The sequence below is a fragment of the Gopherus evgoodei genome, chromosome 11 (genome assembly GCF_007399415.2).
Source record: "Gopherus evgoodei ecotype Sinaloan lineage chromosome 11, rGopEvg1_v1.p, whole genome shotgun sequence".
In the NCBI taxonomy this organism is placed as follows: Eukaryota; Metazoa; Chordata; order Testudines; family Testudinidae; genus Gopherus; species Gopherus evgoodei.
In genome coordinates, this window is record NC_044332.1 from 55,207,597 (window position 1) to 55,229,751 (window position 22,155).

General features: G+C 44.6%; 1 protein-coding gene across 6 annotated transcripts in view; it reads left to right on the forward strand.

Annotated features, from left to right (window-relative positions):
* The window catches only part of ORC4 (origin recognition complex subunit 4), a 61,994-nt gene extending 40,203 nt beyond the window's left edge, over window positions 1-21,791 (forward strand). For 4 of the 6 annotated variants that reach the window (XM_030579798.1, XM_030579800.1, XM_030579802.1 and 1 more), the window contains 6 exons: window positions 2,078-2,251; window positions 4,696-4,782; window positions 9,903-10,011; window positions 18,910-19,005; window positions 19,084-19,151; window positions 21,538-21,791. In XM_030579798.1, coding sequence (XP_030435658.1) covers window positions 2,078-2,251; window positions 4,696-4,782; window positions 9,903-10,011; window positions 18,910-19,005; window positions 19,084-19,151; window positions 21,538-21,726 — 723 coding nt within the window. In that variant the 3' untranslated portion in view covers window positions 21,727-21,791. Of the gene's footprint in view, window positions 1-2,077; window positions 2,252-4,695; window positions 4,783-9,902; window positions 10,012-18,909; window positions 19,006-19,083; window positions 19,152-20,973; window positions 21,014-21,537 lie in introns of all 6 variants that reach the window. The other 2 variants (XM_030579801.1, XM_030579803.1) reach the window with 2 other exon arrangements.
* Window positions 21,792-22,155: the final 364 nt, after the last annotated feature.

Consider the following 22,155-nt stretch of genomic DNA (forward strand, 5'->3'; position numbering starts at 1 on the left):
TCCTCAATTCCATCTTTATCACTGGTGTCCCCCACGAAAAAGATTTAGAATAAGCACTGGAAATGACCTCGAACCACACTGACACAAAGAAGAATGCCCTTTCATTTCAGATAATTAAAAAGAAATAAACTATACATAAACTTCTACATTCTTAAGACATGGGGAAACACAGGACAACAATAGGCAAGTTTTACTTGTTAGTAGTAGTTTTATAATAAAAAGAACTCTCAAAACAAACTAAATGTTGCAGGGATTACATACAGGATGTGGCCACAAACTCAATAGTAGTAATTGTCAGCTATCAATCTTCAGGCTTGCCTCACTATGTAATTAGGCTTTTTGGATCTCTGCTTTTTTTTTTTTTTTTTTTTTTTTTGTTCCCTGTTAGCTTCAGTTTTACTGCTTAAAAATGGTTACGTTCCTGAGAAGAGGATAAAAACTTGGACGACTTTTACTACTTTGCAGGAGCCATGTTAATCTATTTCTCATTAGTTTTCCATCTTAAAATATCAGGATCAACATTGTTACCTATCTTTCGTTCTAGAGGCTGCTGGTTTCTTCCTTTCCTCGTTCACTAATGAGCAAGAGTAGAAACTTTGATCAAGCTACCTGTCTTTCTACCACAATATGAAATATGACAAATGCTATTTAAAAAGCAAACCTTTGTCACCAATAATTATTGCTATAACACTGCTATACTTAGAAAAGACTTCTGATCTAGACTAATTTTGGGAATTGGGGGGGGGGAGGGTAAAATGTTTCAGGGTTTCCTTACATTCACTTTGTAAACTATAAGGCAATCTTGCGTTATCGTTAAACACTTAAATCCTGCATTCCTACAATACAGTATGTCTGTGGAATACAAACAACATATGTATTTAAAAAGCTGCTTAAACAACCATCATTACTTCAGTCAAACACTCATATGATGATGATATTAAGAATCTAGAACAGTGTTAGTAAAGATTTTAAATTTTTTCAATGCTCTTAAAGCAACAGTTGAAAAGATGACTAGGCCACAAGAAAAGAAAGAAGAGGCTGCCTCAAAACAGTGGGCCTCCAATAGAACAAGTTTAGGGGTGCTTCTGATTTTTTGTTTTGGGGCAGTGTCTAATGAGCAAGTTACTTTAAGTTAATATTGGACCTATTAATGTACAGAATGTACTGTAGTTAATGTAAAGAATCTCTTCAGTTCTATAAAAGTTTCTTTTTCCAGAGTTCATTACGCGCTCCATCAGTGACTTATCGTAATTGGATTCAAGAGCAAAAATCAGCTTTTTTGTTTTTAATAAAAATCTTCCACGTCGTTTAGGAATCTCATTAGATTTCATGGGAATTGGAGGTTGATAAACAGTGGGTCATCAGATTGTGTACAGAAGATTGTGTTTTTTGCATATTAATTTGTCTTGATTTCATTCTTTCTGGAGACCTCACGCATTTTTAACCAAGCCTAAAGCTTCCTGCTTTCAGGGCAAGTAAAAAGACTAGAAACAAAGTAATCCTTCTCTGACCCAAATGTCACTGTAATAGAGAAGCAGTCCTTAATTTTCCTTTTAATAGACAAATACCAATTTTTTCTTTCTTCCTTCTGATGACAAGCTTTGTTACCTCTTTAGAGGAAATCAGATTATTCTTCCTGCTCAAAAGCAGCCTAATAGTATTTGTGTGGTACAAGAGAATTTTTCTTCTAAAAGACAAATGTTGGCTCTTAAAATTTTTCTGGCGAGATCAGGTTCAGCCTTCCAAAAGACATGTGTAATGACAGCCACCAACCTACACATGGTACAGTGTACAGTGGCTGAAGTATCTTGAATACAACCCAAAGTAATAAAAATATTTACTTAATCTATGGAAAAATTACTGTGTATCCCAGCAACTAATTATTGTGACTTATGTAAATAGCTTATAGTTGGACATTTAAAAGGAATATTGTCAATTATATTATAAATTAGCAAGTTTGTTACTAATCATGCTTTAGATTTAAAACAATTTTAATAATCTAGTTTTTTTTATTTATGCTGTTTGTGCTTTCATCTTGGACTGTTTCACTGAATATCTCCATTTTTGTTTTTACAAGGATATTCTGGAACTCTTGGAAAAGAGAGTGAAGTCAAGGTTCTCCCACCGACAGATATATTTGATGAATCCATTTGATTTTAAACAGTATCTTAGAATATTTAAAGAACAATTATATCTACCTGCAGAGTTTGTATACAAGCCTTTCGTACAGAAATGGAATAAGAATGTTCAGGTAACTTGAAACACAGGTAGTAATAATGAAGTAATTAACTTGTCTCACTGAAGTGTTTGAAAAAGTAATTTTTAAATTTTGCAAAATTGTTGTGGTTTAAAATAGTTTGTCTTTACCTTCCTCTGTTTTTGGTGCTTACTGTTTAAGAAAGGAATAAAATATGAAATAGTATGTTTTCTCTTTTTGCTTCAAATTTAAGACCCCTAGTTTTTAGAAAAATAGTGAGAATTTAACTGTAATATCAGCTTCTAGTAACCCTAGCCCCATTGTGCTAGGCATTGTACAAATAGAACAAAAGTACAAGGAAAAACAATAAGACAATTTTGGTCAGCAGACCAGTGGCTGAGCCCATTTTCAAGTAATTTTATTAATCTGAGTAAAGGGTGATATGATGGCACATAATTCACCATTCACATGATTCATCTCAAATAATGCTGAGCAGATTGTGCTTGGATGTAAGTTCTCTTGAGAGGGAATGAAGTTTACATTGACCATGTGTCCTAAAGAGACTGTGTACATCTAATATAGCTTGTATTGTGAATTAAACCTTGGACTTGGTTTAATAAGCTGGTTAACATGTATATCTTCAGCTTTACTTCACTATTTGATATGAAACTGACAGATGTAACACACCCAAGGCAATTTGGTCCTGAGCAGCACATGGATGGGAAAGGTAATAGTGTTGGTGACTTAATAGCACTTTGGTGAACTATTGAGTCAGAATGCCCCAGAATAGCATTAGAACCACAAGATGATTGTGCTGTCATTCAGAAGATACTTAGAGGCCCTGTTTCTGGCCATTAAAGAACCCCTGGCACTTTGTCGGAAGAGCAGATATTAAATTAATAAAGTTTAAGGCCAGATGTATCCACTAAATAGTCTAGCCTGACCATGTGAAAATTATAGGCCATTACATTTCACCCAGTTAGCCCTGTATCAAGTTGAATTATTTGTTTAAAGCATATTTTCAGAAAAGACACTCAATCTTCATTTGAAGACACTGAGATAGAGAATCCACCTATTGCCTTGATACATTTTAACTAGAAAAAGTTCCTTATTTCTAATTTTGAATTTCTCTGGCTTCAGCTTTCAGCCATTGGATTTTGTTATGCTCTTCTCTGCTACATTAAAAAGCCCTCATTTTTGGCATCTGTTACGGGTTCGATTAAATATGCTTGATATCACCTCTTATTGTGATCATGTTTCTTTGCCTTGAAAGTCTCAGTTCCACCCCAAAGATGGCTGCATTTCAGTAGTGGATAAAATGATTCCAGTATAAGCAACTTGCAGGGTTTATTTACACACACTTTTTTGGATTCTTTGGAGGTGAATGGTGCTTTAAAATATTAAAGACAAGGTGAGTGAGGTAATATCTTTTTATTGGACCAACTTCTATTGGTGAGAGAAACAAGCTTTTGAATGTACACAGCTCTTCTTCAGGTCTGGGAAAGGTACTAAGAGTGTCACAGCTAAATAAGAGGCAGAACAGATTGCTTGTTTAGTATAAGTCGTTAAAACACATTTCAAGAGACCGTTCAAGGTGAAGATGCCTATTACCACATCTCTGGGATGCGGGAGAAAGGGACCTGTCAGTGTGGGACATTATGGGATGGCTCCTGAAAAAAGTAAGTCAACCTAAGCAAGGCAATAGCTACGCTTTCACTGACCATGACTCTCTCCACCAATTTACCACCACCCTGAGTGGCAGAGGTACCTGGCTTCACTTAAATTTGGCTCCCACTTCCACACCTAGTCCGACACAAGACAGCTTATGTTGACATAAACATACAGTGTAGACCAGGCCTAAGTAAGATCCCAGGAGAGGGAGTGGCATTTGAATGATCCATTTGAAGAATCTCAATGGTATGGAAGTACAATGGAGTATTCTTATTTAAAGAGACTATAAACTTGTCTGCTGAGAGGCTGATTTACAAAGTGTTGGCCAGAGGAGGTAAGTTACTCTGAGAAGGCAAGCTGAATTGCTTTGTGTACAGGTATTTAAATGATTGAGAATCATATGTGGTTTTAAAACCACCAAAATATGGATACAGATAAGAAAATACATGTATTTCTTTCAATAACCTTTTTTCAATAGGTGTATATAAAATCTAGAAGTTCAGTAATTATCACCATATGTATTTCAGAGCTGGAAGGGGATTCAACTAGTGGCATGTTTACTGTTACTGCCTAGTTAAATATTATATGGACTGTACTTTCAGTTTTTTCAGGTTATACTTGTGGAAATGTTCTCTACAAGAGCCTGGCCTGTCTTTCCCCCTTAAAGAGAGATGACCGTGTTTCTTTTCAGAATTTTTGTTCTGATTCCACAATAAATATTAATACTGATTAATAAAAACAGGTCTGGTTAGCTAACCAAGAATTTTCCAGTTGGATGAGAACCAGTGCACTTATTTTACCAGTGATCTTAAAAATTCCATTTTTAGTCTCTTTCAGAAGACAGAACAGTGCAAGATGTGCTACAAAATCATTTCCACTGCAGCAAAGACCTGCGATCACTTCACATGTTATTGGTATGTTATATATTGATATGTTTCTAAAAGATTGTTAAATCTCATGAAATTGCTAATACAGTAGCCTGTAAGCTACAATTTTTCATACAAGTTAATTGAGCTTTACTTGAAACATCTTATTGGATAGGTTTTTTTGAAGTGTGATTAGGAGGCCTAAGTAGACTTAAAGAAGGTAAAGAAGTAGACTACTGTCCTAAGTAGACTTAAAAGAAGGTGTTTTTGGTTTCCTGGTCTCCCTCAAGCCAAAGCAGGAAGCACTGGATGTTATCTAGGGTTATTCAAGTGGCTTCATATTTTTTGTGACACGGCCTTCAGCTATCCTGGGTTCTCCTGCCAGATACGTTGGTTTCCATGGTGGGCTGTCTCAACATCTGGCTTCTTTAATTATCGAGTAGAGAAGAACATAAACCAGATTGGCAGAGCTGCCTCCTAAGCAGCTTTTTGGGAAGAATCTGGCTAAACTTCAAATATCCATTGACCAAGTGGTCTTAGTTTTCTCAAGGTTTTCAGATGGGAGGAGCTTACACCAGTCCTCCTCTTGGAAGCAGTCTTGTTCCAGGGCAGTCCAGGAATCCTTCACTTCTGTCTGTAGGGAATCTCCTTCAAAAAGAATTCCTTTTTGCATTGCTGAACGCTGCCCTCAAGCAGCCCTAATAAAGCCTTGCTTGCCAGCATGCTACCCCTTTTTCAGTCATCTCATTAGAACAGTGGTGGGCAACCTCCGGGCCGCATGCAGCCAGTCAGGGTAATCCACTGGCTGGCTGTGAGACGGCGTTTACATCAACGATCCACAAGCATGGCCAGCTGCAGTGCCCAGTGACTGCGGTTAGCTGTTCCCAGCCAATGGGAGCTGAGGAAAGCGGCAGCCAGCACATCCCTGCGCCACTTGCCACAGTTGCCATTGGCCAGGAATGGTGAATCATGGCCACTGTCAAGGTAAACACTGTTTCGCAGCCTGCCAATGATTATCCTGACAGGGTGCAAGTTCCTCCCCCCCCCCCCACACACTGCATTAGAAGGTCAATTCAGATCTTTCTCTTAGGCCTGGAATTATGAATCTTCACTACCTGTACACAAGAAGTGATTAGTTTAGGATATGCCACAGTTCTTTCCTGGATATCCTCCTGCCCATATGATCCGGAATGTAGAGGTAGAGAGCTGAGATCTTCTGAACAAAAAGGCCATCTGTCTTGTCTGACCCTACACCTCCCACCTCCTGACCAGACACTAGGAATTTTACTCCGGATATTCCATCGTCTACTAGAGCACAGGTTTTATTGTCCACTTTGAAACTCAGCTACTTGGTCTGCTTTAGAAAATGCTGAATCTGAACCACCCCTCTTGTCTATTCTTCAAGCCATCTCACCTTGAAACTTCCTTTGCTTTGTGCACCTGTAGGATCTACACTTTTCTTCACCCTCATGCTAACACATTGACAATGCCAACACTTTATGATGTAACTAGAACTTCTACTTTTGCCCCTCCCTTTGGTCTTGCCTCTGACTTGTGGGTTTTCTGTAAAATCCTTAACCTTCATAACCAACGTGAATGAGGAAAAGTATTCACATTTTATCTCTACCTGAATGTGATTCAAACCTCAATCTCCTCTCCAGTCCATGAACAGTTTCTCTTACAGACCACAGACACCTCTTCTGCAGGGAATTCCTATCTGCTTCCAGCCTTGGTAACCAGATATCAACGTATGACACAAATCTTTTCAGCAGACAAATCACTGCATTCTGAGTGGATTTGCACACTGGGTCAGACTCTGCTTATGCCCCTGCAGAACTTTATTTTACAGAGATGGTGCAAACTCTTACCTGAGGAACTCGGTGCACATTGCAACCAGGAATCCTTTCTGTGATGCTCTTCCCTTTGGACACCAGGGAGCTAAGTTTCTCTGCATTATACATGCTGTCATCCTATCAGGCTGTAGAGTTCACTTGAGCAGTTTGTCAACCCGGTAAACTTGCCCTCCTCAATAACCAAATCTCCAAGTGCTATTTGCTTAGCCACATTGAGCTTGGAACCACTTTTGAACAACAGTTTTATGTTCTGGTTTGCTGTGTCAACAGGCGAGGGTAGACTGCGCAGATTTCACTACAGGAACTTAACCCAACTGCTTTGGGAAAAGAGACTTTCTCAGGGGATAGGAACAGAGAATTGAGCTGCTCCCTCCCCGGTATGTACCCTAAGAACAATTAAACAGGACCATGCTGAGAATTTCTCTGCATCTATTGCTTCTGAGTCTCCACCGTGATCTCTGCTACTGTCCTCTATTGATATTCCCCTGGAAACTTGACCTGTTATCCTGAGGCCAAAGCATCTTCTGCAGCTTGGAACATTTAGCTTTTGTGGCCTGGAGGCTAAGTGGTTTCCACTCTAAGGGGAAGGCTTCTGTGAAGAAATAGCTAACTGCCTCTGAGATAGCTGTGCTCATGTCATACCTTTACCAGTTAGTCAAAATAAAAAGGCTGAGGTGCTGAATTGTTCTCTCTAGCATGTCCTGAATGTCTTGTTTGGCTTAGAAAAGGGGCTGAAGGTGAGCCCTGAGTTTACTCTTTGGCAATAGGAGGTGGTTAGAATACAGATTTTGGCAGTTAATCTCATTACAGCACCCTAAGCACCCTAAGCATAGCCCAGTTTCTCCTTAATATTCTTGATTATCACTTAACTGAATGGGGTAGAAACCAGGCATTCCTTCAGATGGACCCACAAGAGTGGGAGACAGCAATAAAAGCCATAGCTCACACAACAGGCCAGAAAACTGCAAATGTTTTGTAGAACTGATAAATGAAATTGTTTTCAATTGTTCACTTTATTAATGTAACTTCTGTTCACCATTCACTACACTTGCCTATACTGTAACTTCTGTTCCATATTGTAATTCAAACCCCATTTTAAAACACTCACTCCATTTTGTAAAAGCTTCCTCCAACCTTCATTTTTGCAAACCCTGCTGTAATCTTATTAGTTTAGATGTGTGAATGAGGTATGTATGAATGATGGAATCAACCTCCAGCCCCAGCCTGTCCTGATGAGATAAAGTTCAAATACCAACGGCTGAAGACCTAGACAACAGCCCTAAACAAAGTAAGAAGCATCCACCCTAAAAAGAAAAGGACAACAGAAGGAAGATCAAAGCCAGGTCCAAGGCTGAAAGTCACGCCTGCAATTGATGGGTGATCAATCTAAACCCAGAGGCAGCGTGACACAGCAAGACCTATAGACTTTGAATCCAAACTAAACGCCTATAAAAAAGAAGGGTGAGATGAGAGACTTTGGGTAACATTCTGCTGCCAACATGGAAGAACATCGGTGCCTGCCCAACAGAGATCCAGCTCAGCCTTGTGCCCAGCTTTCCTGGCCAGTTAGCTGCCACAAGCTACGAACCCAAGCTGCAAAATCAAGCCATGAACTTAAGCTATCTTCAGGACTGGTAACTATGCAGCAGCTGCAGAACATCTGATGGATGTATGTGTGTGTGTGTGTGTATAGGTATTAGGTATAATGTGAGTGTGTGTGTGTGTGTGTGTATAGGTAATAGGTATAATGTGTGTGTATAAGAATTAAGATATTAGTTATTAGTCATAAATTGTTGTTATAATAACTGTGGCATCTTTGTCTTGTCCCCTTTAATAAGATCCTGCTGGTTTTTACTGGTCTAATATAATTGGTATAACAGTTTTTGTTATAATTTTACAAAGTAAATCTCTGCTGTGGCTGAGATTTAATCTTCTGTTAATGTGCCTGTTTCCTCCCTCCACCATCTTAATATGCAGAAGATTTAAAGAATTAGAATGATATTTGTTTGTTCCATTGAAGAACATTGCTTGGCTGTGTTTAAGAGTAGGTTATCAGCAGCTTTCTTAAATACTTGCCTTGTGAATTTCTATAAAATAGAAGTGAAGGTAAATCTGACTGCTGCCATGTACCATGCCTGTCAGTAAGTACATCTACTGTCATTTTGAAATCAAAACAAATGTACAGTGGTGGTATGGGATACCAGTCTGGTCTGAAACAAAGTAATTTCTATTTGCATTGTATTCTTAATCTCAAATGTCCTCTTAATGTTACTTTTTCTAGGGCTGGTAACTGAAGCCTATCAGTCTAGTGTACTCTGAATGTTTTAAAATTAGTGTTACGTGTTCTATACTACATTCTAAAAATTCTGGCATGTCTTCTAAACTGATAAGTGGGTTCTGCCCACAAAAACATTATATATAAACTGTAATATAACTTTATCTTGCAGGGGAGATATAAATTTATTGGGGAACCTTGTCTCTGTGCTCCACAGGGTCAGCTCACTTTCATTTTCTATAAGTGCATTGGGCAAGTTGCTCCTCCCAGTATACAAAAGTAGTATCTTGAAATGTTCATAGTAGCTTTTTCTTAGTAGAATAGGGTACGTCTACACTGGAAACTTCAAAGCGCTGCTGCGGGAATGCTCCCGCAGCAGCACTTTGAAGTGAGACTGATCGTGTGCAAGTGCTGGGAAGGAGCTCCCCAGTGCTCCTGGTAATCCACATCCATGAGAGGATTGGCTCTTAGTGCTTAGAGCCTGTCTACACTAGCACTTTAAAGCGCTGAGATTTGCTGTGCTCGGTGGTGGTTTTCTCACATCCCTGAGCCAGTAAGTTAGAGTGCTATAAAATTTAAGTGTAGACAAGCCCATAGTCACTTGAAGATCAAGCTAAAGCTAATTCATTAGGAGTATCACTTAAGGCCAGTTCTTCATTGAAATTTGTGTTTCAGCCATTCATTGCATCAATTTGTGAGCCATTAGTGTTTTATTGTCATGTTGCATTTGGAATCTAAATGTGGCTTGGCTGTGGTGTTACCCAGATCTAAGGTTTTTCTTCTTCCAGTCTTGTCTTCGGAACAAATAATTCAAGCTGAGCAAAGATGTATTAATGAACTGTCCTAGCAGTAACTGCCAGATTATTAGCTGCCTTTAGTCTTGTAACTTCCACTGTAAAGTAATGCACCTATCAACTTTATTAATGTTTCCAATTGATTAGCCTAGGAAGCGCATCCACTTTCACACGAGACTGTCATGAGTATGGAATGTATCCGGTAATCAATATTTCAGTAAGATATTTCTCTTGCTTTACTTTCAGATGCTTGCTTTAAGCAGCATAACAGTATCTCACCCATTTATGACTGGATCAGATCTTCTTGAAGCAAGCAAATTGTGCAGAATGGACTCAAAAGCAAACATTGTACATGGTAAATAGCAGTATTTTGTACTTTAATAATTTGTGAATATGAAGCCCTGAAGATGCTATGGTGGTGGCCCTTAAATTCCCCTCTTGCACTGGACAAATACAGTTCAAGAAACAGTGTCTTCCTCCTCACAAGTCCTCCACCAGGACTGAACTAAAGGGAACATCTCTTCCTCTGGGTAGGCTCTCCCCCCCACCCCCCGGCTTTCCCATTACATCCTGTTCCTTACTTTTGAAACAATGAAGTGTCTTTGGTTCTCTCCTCTTAGTGTTGGTTGGTATAAGTACTCTATGCTTTCATACCAGATCTTTCACTCCTGGTCTTTGGAGATGAGTGAACTCTTACTTTTTTTTATTTTAATTGAGAATGTAGGACTTGTCAAAGGTGCTGTAGTTAGGGCATGGGAGACAGAATCCTATCTACAGGGGTGGAAAAAAAAAGCATGGATGACAGAAGGCTCCTTGCCCTGATCATCTGCCTTCCCTCATGGCTGGAGCAAAAAGTAATCTTCTCTGTAAAAAGAGCCAGGTTAGTGTTAGGTGATAACCCTTGAGGCAGAGGAGCAGTTTCCTAGGACACAAGTTGCAATTCTGTTTTATCACTCATTGTCAGACCAGTAGGGAAGAGTGATGGCTTGAGATGTAGTGCCATTAGTATGTTGATGATAGGAAGTTCTCTCCCTTTCTTTAGTCTACTCTATACTCTTCCACTGTCTAAACAAAATGGGTTTAAATGAATGAGCTGGTTGAGGCTTCCTTTAAATAAAACAGCTGCTAGTGCTGCACTAAGGAATCAACTTGAACAGAGAGTTGATGCTTGTCCCTTGGGCTAGGGGGGACAGGGCAGCAACATGGCATGTGCTGAACTTTTGCTACCAAAGTTGGTGACCTAAGTCTGTTTGAGATACTGAACATACAGAAACAGTTGAGGATCCAAAGTGCTTCTCCGTTGCGGGCACTGTAAAAAATCTATGCCTTGGACACCTCCATTGGATTACTGCAGTGAGCTGCTCTTGCAGATATCCTAAGGACTACTCAAAACTTCAGCCACAGCAGAAGGCAGGTGCTCCTACATTTCCCTGAGTATAGTGCATATTACAGATGTATCAGAAATAAGACAGTGCAGTTCCAGAAGCACAATTCAAGGCATTGATTATTGCTCTAAAACACACAAACTTTAGGACATGGATATCCAAAAGATTGACTTTCTCTATGCTTTTACCTAAGTTGAGAATACTTAAGCTAAAAATACCTTGGCCATAGCTCTAGCATTCACTTGTCCCTAGTAGCCTGACACTCTGGGTTTTGTGTTTTTTGTTTTTTTTAAACTTTCAGGGAGCACACCGGAAGGCTCATTTCTATTTGGTTTATGGGTGAGAAAAGACTGTTACTCACCTTTGTAACTGTTGTTCTTCGAGATGTGTTGCTCACATCCATTCCAGTTAGGTGTGCGCGCCGCGCGTGCACGTTCGTCGGAAACTTTTTACCCTAGCAACTCCAGTGGGCCGGCAGGTCGCCCCCTGGAGTGGCGCCGCCATGGCGCCCAATATATATCCCTGCCGGCCCGCCCGCTCCTCAGTTCCTTCTTGCCGGCTACTCCGACAGTGGGGAAGGAGGGCGGGTGTGGAATGGATGTGAGCAACACATCTCGAAGAACAACAGTTACAAAGGTGAGTAACCGTCTTTTCTTGTTCGAGTGATTGCTCACATCCATTCCAGTTAGGTGACTCCCAAGCCATACCTAGGCAGTGGGGTCGGAGTGAGAAGTCGCGGCACGGAGCACTGCAGTTCCGAAGGCCGCATCCTCCCTCGACTGCTGGACCAGGGCGTAGTGGGAAGCAAAGGTGTGGACCGATGACCAGGTCGCTGCCCGACAGATTTCCTGGATGGGCACACGGGCGAGGAAAGCCAGCGACGACGCCTGCGCCCTGGTAGAATGCGCAGTCACACGGCCCGTAGGGACATGGGCCAAGTCATAACAGGTCCTGATACAGGACGTAACCCAAGAGGATACCCTCTGGGAGGAGATAGGAAGCCCTTTCATACGATCTGCTACCGCCACGAAAAGCTGGGGGGATTTTCGGAAGGGCTTAGTCCTCTCTATGTAGAACGCGAGAGCCCTACGGACATCCAGCGAGTGGAGCTGCTGCTCCCTGCCTGAGGAGTGAGGTTTTGGGAAAAAAACCGGAAGGAAAATCTCTTGGTTGACGTGGAAGGCTGAGACCACCTTGGGCAGAAAAGCAGGGTGTGGTCTCAGGTGCACCTTGTCCTTGTGGAAGACCGTATATGGGGGGTCTACCACAAGAGCTCGGAGCTCCGACACCGGTCTAGCTGAGGTGATAGCCACTAGAAAGGCAGTTTTCCAAGAGAGGTAGAGCAGGGAGCAAGTAGCTAACGGCTCAAAGGGGGGCCCCATGAGCCGGGACAACACCAGGTTAAGATCCCAGGTTGGAGCAGGGGGACGGACGTTAGGGAATAAACGTTCCAGCCCTTTAAGGAATCTCGACACCGTCGGGTGAGAAAAAACGGAGCGACCGTCCGCACCCGGGTGAAAGGTGGAGATAGCTGCTAGGTGGACTCGCAACGACGATAAGGCCAGACCTTGCCCTTTGAGGGACCAAACATAGTCTAAGATTTCGGTTATCGAAACTTCCATAGGGCGGAGATTTCTCTCTACGCACCAACAGGAGAAGCGCTTCCATTTCGCCGAATATGTGGCTCTTGTGGACGGTTTTCTGCTGCTCAAGAGCACCTCTCTCACAGGCGTGGAGCAGCGCAGCTCGGAACCAGTCAGCCACGCAGGAGCCACGCCGCTAGGTGCAGCGACTGCAGGTCTGGGTGACAGAGGGTCCCGTGGTCCTGGGTAATCAGGTCCGGATGAAGGGGCAGGGGAACTGGGTCGGCTATGGCCAAGTCCAGCAGCATGGTGTACCAGTGCTGCCGGGGCCACCATGATCACGAGAGCCCTGTCTCTGCGCACCTTCAGGAGGACCTTGTGGACCAGAGGGAACGGGGGAAACGCATAGTACAGGTGGGTCGACCACTGGATGAGGAAGGCATCCGCTATCGACCCCGGCTCCCTGCCCTGAAAGGAGCAGAACGCTTGGCACTTCCTGTTCCCCTTGGACGCGAAGAGGTCCACCCGGGGATAACCCCACCTCCGGAAAATGGAGAGAGCGACGTCCGGGCGAAGGGACCACTCGTGTGACAGGAAGGATCTGCTCAATCGATCCTCCAGTGTGTTCCGTACTCCAGGGAGGAAGGAAGCCCTGAGGTGAATGGAGTGGGCTACGCAAAAGTCCCAGAGTCGTATCGCCTCGTGGCACAGGGAGGAGGACCTGGTGCCGCCCTGCTTGTTGATATAGTACATGGTCGTCGTGTTGTCCGTGAACACGGCGACACAACGACCCTGAAGCTGATGACAGAACGCTTGACAAGCAAGGCGGACCGCTCTCAACTCCCGCATGTTGATGTGTAGCCCCACCTGCTCCTGGGACCACAGGCCCTGTGTCCGCAGGGCCCCTAGGTGGGCCCCCCAGCCTAGATCTGAGGCATCCGTTGTCAGGGAATACCGAGGGCTGAGAGGGGTGGAAGGGAAGACCCGCGCATAATACGGACTGGTCTAACCACCAGCCGAGAGAATCTAAGACCTTCTGGGGGATTGTGACTAACATGTCTAACGGTTGCCTTGCCGGCCTGTAATGACTGATAAGCCACAGCTGGAGAGGCCTCATGTGGAGCCGAGCGTAGTCGGTCACAAAGGTGCACGCCGCCATGTGGCCTAACAGGGTTAGACATGTCCTCACTGACGTCAATGGGGCTGACCGCAAACATTGAACGATCGCCGCCATGGTCTGGAACCGTTGCAGAGGCAGCGAGGCCCTGCCCACAGTGGCGTCCAGGACGGCCCCGATAAATTCCACCTTCTGCGTGGGCCTCAGGGTGGACTTGTCTGTGTTTATCAAGAGGCCCAGACTTGCAAACATGCCGGTGATCACGCGGACATGGCTGTTGACTTGCTGTTCCGACGTGCCCCGAATCAACCAGTCGTCCAGATAAGGGAACACGTGGACACGGTTGCGCCGAAGATGTGCCACGACAACTGCCATGCATTTTGTAAACACCCTCGGGGCCGTGGACAGGCCGAATGGGAGGACTGCAAATTGATAATGAAGAGCCCCCACAACGAAGCGGAGAAAGCGTCTGTGGCGCGGCCAAATGGCAATGTGGAAATACGCGTCCTGCATGTCGAGGGCGGCGTACCAGTCTCCCGGATCCAGGGATGGAATAATGGTCCCCAGGGATACCATGCGGAACTTCAACTTCACGAGGTATTTGTTGAGTTCTCGCAGGTCGAGGATAGGCCTGAGGCCCCCCTTGGCCTTGGGGATCAGAAAGTAGCGGGAATAAAACCCCTTGCCTTTCTCGTTTTCCGGAACCGCCTCTATAGCTCCTTTGCTGAGGAGCGTCTGCACCTCCTGCCGAAGGAATTGCTCGTGAGAGGGGTCCCTGAAGAGGGACGAGGAAGGAGGGCGGGAAGGAGGAAATGAAACAAACTGCAGGCGGTATCCCGTCTGCACCATGCTTAAGACCCAGCGGTCCGATGTTATTTGGGACCACGCCGGGAGGAAAAACGAAAGGCGGTTGGAAAACGGGGGGGAAGGATCCATAGGGGAAACTGTTACCGCGCCCTCGGGCGCACCTTCAAAATGAAGGCTTAGGACCAGGCGGGGGTTTTGAGGAGCCTTGGTTCTGCCCCCCTTGGTTCCCCGACTGCCTGCGCCTTCCGTTCCTGCCGCGGCGCCTGTAAAGGTCCTGCCGCTGGCGGAACTGGGAAAACGGCCTACGTTGTTGCTGTTGTTGCGACCTAAAGGGTCTACGCTGCGTCACGGGGGTGTGCATCCCGAGGGACCGCATAATGACCCGGTTGTCTTTTAGACTCTTGAGTCTGGGGTCTGTCTTATCAGAAAACAGGCCCTGGCCTTCGAAAGGAAGGTCCTGTATAGTATGCTGGAGCTCCGGCGGAAGGCCGGAAACCTGCAGCCAGGAGATGCGACGCATCGTAATTCCTGATGCGAGGGTACGGGCGCCGAGTCCGCAGCGTCCAAGGAGGCTTGTAAGGCCGTGCGTGCGACCTTCTTGCCTTCGTCCAAGATGGCCGTAAACTCTTGGCAAGCATCCTGTGGCAGCAGCTCCTTAAATTTGTCCACTGCCACCCAGGAATTAAAGGCATATCTGCTCAGCAGGGCCTGCTGGTTGGAGACCCTGAGCTGCAGCGCCCCAGCCGAATACACCTTACCGCCAAGGAGGTCCATCCGCCTGGCTTCTCTGGATTTGGGGGCTGGAGTCTCCTGGCCGTGACGCTCCCTATCGTTCACTGATTGCACCACCAGTGAACCCGGAGTCGGGTGTACATGGAGATATTCGTATCCCCTAGAAGGGGCCATGTACTTCCTCTCGACTCCTTTCGCTGTCGGAGGGATGCAGGCCGGGGACTGCCAGATGGTATTGGCGTTGGCCTGGATGGTCCGTATGAAGGGCAGGGCGACCCTGGTGGGAGCATCAGAAGAGAGGATGGTTACAATTGGATCCTCTATCTCCGAGACCTCCTCTGCCTGCAGACTCAGATTTTGAGCCAATCGCCTGAGGAGGTCTTGGTGCGCCCTGAGATCCAGCGGGGGGGGACTGTTGGAGGAGGTACCCGCCACCGCCTCATCCGGGGAGGAGGATGATGAGACCCCAGGCACGAGAGTGTCTAACTGAGGGTCTTCCTCAGCCCTCGCCTCTGCCTCCGGAGCCGCAGCGGAGTCCTGCTGCTTGGACCCTTCCTCCCCTTCCGGGGAGGGAGGGGGGCGAGACAACGAGGCTTCAGGGGCCCTACGCTCCGCAGTCGCCGGTCTAGCAGGAAGCTGCTGGGGGCCCTGGGCCTGATGGTATGCCCAGGGTGTCCAGAATCCCCACTGTTGTGGGCCTTGGTCCTGCAGCGGCGGATCACCGAACAGCGCCGCCTGCCGGTCGGTGCCCAGCGCATACCCGCTGTCCGTCTGGGAGGATACGGACGGCTGTCTCGAGGGCCATGGTGGGGCCGACCCTGGATGGTAAGGGTCTGCGCGGGCTGGCACTGAGGATTGTCTCGGTGCCGGGGACCGGTGCCGGGAGTCATATCGGTGCCGGGATCGGGACCGGGATCTGTCACGGTGCCGGGATCCTGATCGGTACCGGGCGCCGCTTCGGTGCCGGGACCTGCCACCAGCTCGGTGCCGGGAGGTCGACCGGGACCTACCACCAGCTCGGTGCCGGGAGGTCGACAGAGACCGGGACCTGCCACCAGCTCGGTGCCGGGAGGTCAACCGGTGCGGCGAGTAGCGTCGGGACCTGCTCCTGGAATCGCGGTGCCGGTGTCGACGACTGGAGCCTGACCGCGACCGTCTCGATGCCGACCGGTGCCGCGAGTGCGACCGGTACCGCTGAGGGGAGCGGTGCCGGGACTGCGAGCGGCGTCGGGATCTGGAGCGCCCAAGACGTCGGGACCTGGATCGTGAACGACTGTCTCTGGGCGGTGCCGACATCATGGGCTTGCCTCTGGACACGACCCGCACCGGAGGTACCGGGGGTGGCAGCCGAGTGGGCTCAGTCAGGGCAATAAGGTCCCGAGCCGAGGCGAAGGTCTCCGGTGTGGATGGGACCACTATCTCAACCCCAGATCTCATGGGGGAGCTCGGCGGCACCGGACTCAACGGTGCTGACGGTGCCGGCGGCGCCGCGGCCGATGTCGAGGCTGGGCGCTCTAGCCGGGTCTGCCTGGCCGGAGTATCAGACTTCGACGGCCTTGGCTCTGACTCCAGTGCCGGAGAGGGTCGGTGCCGAGGAGTCTTCTCGGTGCCGGAGAGATCCGGTGCCGGTGCCGATACCACGGCCTGCGAAGCCGTCGGGTCAAGTGCCGCCTCCATTAGGAGAGTTCGGAGCCTTTGATCCCTGTCCTTCTTTGTCCTCGGCTTAAAAGCCTTACAGATGCGGCACTTGTCGGATCTGTGCGATTCCCCGAGGCACTTCAGGCACGCTTCATGGGGATCGCTGGTAGGCATGGGCTTCTTGCAGGCCGCACACTGCTTGAAGCCCGGCGAAACAGGCATGAGCCTGGCGCTGGGTGCCGGGAAGGGCTAAGCCCCTGGCGAAGAACTACTTAACAACTATTTAACTTAACTATCTACTTAACTATCTAATTAACAACTATAATGGAACTAGAGATGAACGATAGATAACTAGGAGAGCTAGGGACGTGGAGGACAGCTATGCCGCGCTCCACAGTTCCAACGACCGACACGGCGGTAAGAAGGAACTGAGGAGCGGGCGGGCCAGCAGGGATATATATTGGGCGCCATGGCGGCGCCACTCCAGGGGGCGACCTGCCGGCCCACTGGAGTTGCTAGGGTAAAAAGTTTCCGACGAACGTGCACGCGCGGCGCGCACACCTAACTGGAATGGATGTGAGCAATCACTCGAAGAAGAAGTTTGTTTTTTAATATGCTTGTCTATTTACTGGTCTCTGACAAGGAAAGATACATGTTTATATAAACCCAACATGAATTCTTGGCCTTGGCTTCCCTTCTGAGACTTCCATGAGAGATACTACTAGTGGTGAGGTATCTTAATACAGATACCTGTTTATAAGATGGTGAACTGCAAATATCAAATAGCAGTCAGAAGTTACCTTGTTTCTAAGGAGCTGAGCTGAGCTGAAGTAGCCCAGAAAATGTACAAATATAAGTTGAGAAATTATTACTAAGGTAAAGGTAGAGAGACAAGGTGAGTAAGGTAATGTCTTTTCTGACCACCAGAGTGGTCCAATAAGGTTTTGAGCCACACAGTGCTGTTCTTCACTTCCATGAAGCTTGAAAGCTTGTCTCACTAACAGACATTGGTCCAATAAGACGTTCTCACCCACCTTGTCTCTCTCTAATATGCTGGGACTGCTGTGACCACAACTATACTATATACACCAAGGTAAATGTGTCAGTGTAGTAATTGCATAGTGATTTATTAATGTAATTGGGAGGCAGTGATAAACTTATCAAAGGAATGATTAACTTGACCATAAGACACAATTTATCTTAAGTTGCAATATTTTTCTTCCCATGGGCTTCAAGATCGAAGGCCTCTTGTTTTTTATCTTAAAGCTTTTCCTAAACTTCCTGAGCTATTAAAGCAGTACAACAGGCATCCAGGGCCAGCTCATTTGTCTGCCTTTCAGAAGGATTGAAATTTAACTCCTATAGCACTACATTCTACATTTGATAGCATACAAGTGTGAGGCCTTGTCTGTGCTGAAACCTTTTGCTCAGGGTTGTGAAAAAACACCACCCTGAGCAATGCAAGTTTCAGCACTTAAAGTGGCAGTGTAGATAGCGCTGGTAGCTGCTATACCCCTCGTGGAGGTGGTTTTATTACAGTGCTGGAGCTGCAACTACACAACCATGATAAAGCATTGCCATGGCAGTGCTTTAATCTCAGCTGTGTAGACCTACCCTTAGTTTCACTGGGGCAAAAGTGAGGGGAGAGGTTTTCTTCTGTTTTTCCCCCCAATCTTGTATAAAGCTGACTATATCAAGTAATCAGAATCAAAACGAAGCAACCCAGTCAGACCTGAAATATCAAAAAAGGTGAGTCAGTTTATTTTCAAAGACCTATTCTATTCACATTTAACAAAAGCAGGAAGTTTAATCTAGTCAGCTTGCACAGCTTTTGTTCAACCCTTACATTTATATAACAATTTTGAATTGTTGATGTGCTTCTATAAATCAAGTAATACTATATTGTAAATATGCTTGGATTTTTAATGTGCCTAGAACCATGCACATATATATGTGAAAGAGTTCTAAATATCTTCCTTTTCTCCATATAGGTTTGTCTGTGCTGGAAATCTGCCTAATTATAGCTATGAAACATTTAAATGATGTTTATGAAGGAGAACCATTTAATTTTCAAATGGTCTATAATGGTGAGATGAAAGTATCAAACTTTTAAAATCTATAAATATCACTTTACTGTTACTCAAGTAACGTTTTCCTTGGTACAGAATTTCAGAAGTTCATACAACGGAAAGCACATTCAATGTACAACTTTGAGAAACCTGTTGTTATGAAGGTAAACCCTTAGTTTGTTTCCTTGCATACCTAAATACTGATCTGTACTTGAGGTAGTTTTCTAGGAACTATTTTTAAAAATGTTTATCTCTTCCATAGCTAAAGATGTAAGGGATTTTGCTATGTGAAGTGATAGGATAGTTCAGTTCTTGAGGGGGGCCATTTACAGATTCTGGGGCAAAAATCTGCCTGGGGATTTGTCCCCCTTTTGAGCAGGGGGTTGGACTAGATAACTTCCTGAGGTCCCTTCCAACCCTGACATTCTATAATGAAAAGATCAGAAAAGTCTCTTATAATGAAACACACACTTGTTGTGGTACTTGTACTGCCATCTGCTATATCTCACTATCCATGGTTAAATATGATGGCAAAATTTTGAGGGTGCTAATATCTGACTTACTGAAACAGAAGCATTACATACCTTACCAAAATGGACTTTATTTTTAAGGAGTTTAACAGCTGAACACAAGCACCTGTTGCCATGTATCAAGGAATAAGTTTGATATTGATTGAATTTAGACAATCATTTCTTTTAGTGAGTGGAAATAATTGAATAAAAGGTTCTGTAACTGAAACATTTAGAGACACTATTCTGGTTCCTGGCAGACTTCTAAAGAGTTGCCTGTTGTGGCATGGAGGGGTTTTTTGCTGCCCCCAATTACTCTGATACAAGTTGCAGGATGGTTAGTATTTAGTCCTGAATCAGTAACAGGTTTTAAGTTCCAATATCTCTCAAACCAAGAAGGCTCAAAGTAGCTTATTATCAGTAAAGAGCTGAAACTCCCTTTTCTGTCTTGAACTAATGTATACGGGTCTGTCAGTGAGTCTTCATCATAACTGCATCTTTTGGACATAACTGGACCTATCAGTCACTAGCAGAAAAGGGTGTGGCAGCTGCTGAAGACCCTGCCAGTTTGTCTGTTCTAGCAGATTCAGGCCTCTCTGCTACCAGAACAGGTGAAAAAATCACCCAAAAAGCTGCTGCTCACTTCAATCCCTGAAGGAGTCATGCTGCCATCATTTTCCCTGGCCTTTCTTTTGAGTTGTATGAAACTCTAGCCTTTCATCTTCAATTTGTGGTCCCCTGCTCACCTTCACAAAAATGCAGCATGGTGGAAAAACTGTGCTGATTCCTTTTGCTTCCTCAAATTCTCACTGACTTGGCCTTCAAGTGTGGCCACACCCCTTTGTGCCAGTGACAGAGGTATGGCTGTGCCTGGAAAAGTGCAAGTAGCGTGAAGAGCCCTCATAACAGATCTGTGGACCATAGTCCTTGGCAGAAAGGATGTACTTGTAACTACAAAATTTTTCCTTTTCCATAAGGGTGCAGCTCTTGACTGAACTGTTTTATATTCATTACCCCATTATGATTAAATTTATTTGATCTGAGACTGTAGTGCAGTGCTCCAAGACTGTACATTGTGGTGAATAGATTACTTATGTGAGATAACCTTCACAATTGATTCATCCACTTGCTGCTACTCTTAGGGAAATAAACTGTCCCAAACTGAATGGCATCTCTACCACCTATGTAGTCTATATCAGCTGATAAATCTAGATGTTGCCATTCAAGTCTGAGAAATCAAACAGGTCAGGCAATGCAGAGTTCAACTTATAAGCATAGAATCTCGTTTCTTAATGAGTTATGCAAAAGTTATGTATTGTGTTAAGTTTAATGATACATTGTGTGCCTTTAATAAACCAGATATTAGTTTAATTTTTAATACTGTAAATTATCAGTCTGGCTTGGGTTGTTTTAAGTTTGACAGATACATTTGAACTTTTCATTACATTTTATAATTTAAATGCTATTCATGGCCTAGAGTTCAAGATGGACCACCCTTTTCAATTCTCCACTTCCAGGTGAGCTCCAGCAACTAACAGCTCACTATTCAGTCTTACACAAGCTTTGTATTGATGTTTTGTTCAGTTTAACCAAGTTCATAGCTATAAGTAAGTTACTAAATGATTCTTCAGACATTGACCAAAGGCTAGATACTGTACTTACTGTGATGAGGTAGTGCAAAAGTGACCTGTTCAAAACTAGTAAACCACTTTTTTCAAGCTTGTATTGATCCTTTGGAGATCTGGAAAGAGTCAAGTTTGAATGAAATCCATTCAACCAGTGAGTTGTGTGTGTAAAACTTGATGGGAACATTGAACTTTCTAGAATACCCTTAGTGTATCTTGTTCAGACTTTTTGAAAAATCCCACTTAATATATCAAGCCCAGAAAATTTAAATCCCTGGTTCTTGCAAAAACTGAGTAACTGAAATGAGTATAAGCAACTGTATTTGTCTATAGTTGTTGATACTTCTGTAATATGTGGGCTATTCAGAATGGTTGTAGTCTGGAAAATGTTTAACTGGTTTTTTTTTTCTTTTTAGGCTTTTGAACACTTGCTACAACTAGAGTTAATAAAACCAATAGAAGGACTGCCTGTGCGTGCTCAGAGAGAATACCTACTAATGAAGCTACTTTTGGACAATAATCAGATAATGGATGCTTTGCAGGTATACCCAAACTGCCCAACAGATGTGAAACAGTGGGCAACATCCTCACTGAGTTGGTTGTGAACTTTCTGAACCTTATAAAACCATATTAAGTTGAAATACAATAAAGTGGCTGTACTCAACATAATTTCAGTGGAATACTGAATCATTTACTTGAAGTTAGAACATGTTTTTTACACATGGTGTGCTTTCCTGAAGTGTTCCATGGTATTAACAACAAACAATGAATGATTACAGTGCCTTGGTAATTAGTTCAGGGACTCTAAACACCATTCAAACTAAAACACTCTTTCCAGTCTTCAATTAAAAACACTTCCCTAGTCACTGCCATAGTTGAGCTAGATTTAAGTTCTCTTTAGGAATCTGTTGTTCAGATGTTTGGCTAGCACTGAGCAGGATTCTTGGGTAAACTAGAGGAAAGAAACCCACCAGTTTTGACTTAGTTAATCCTAATTTTGAGTTGAATAAAATTTGAAGTTTGTATTCCCTAAA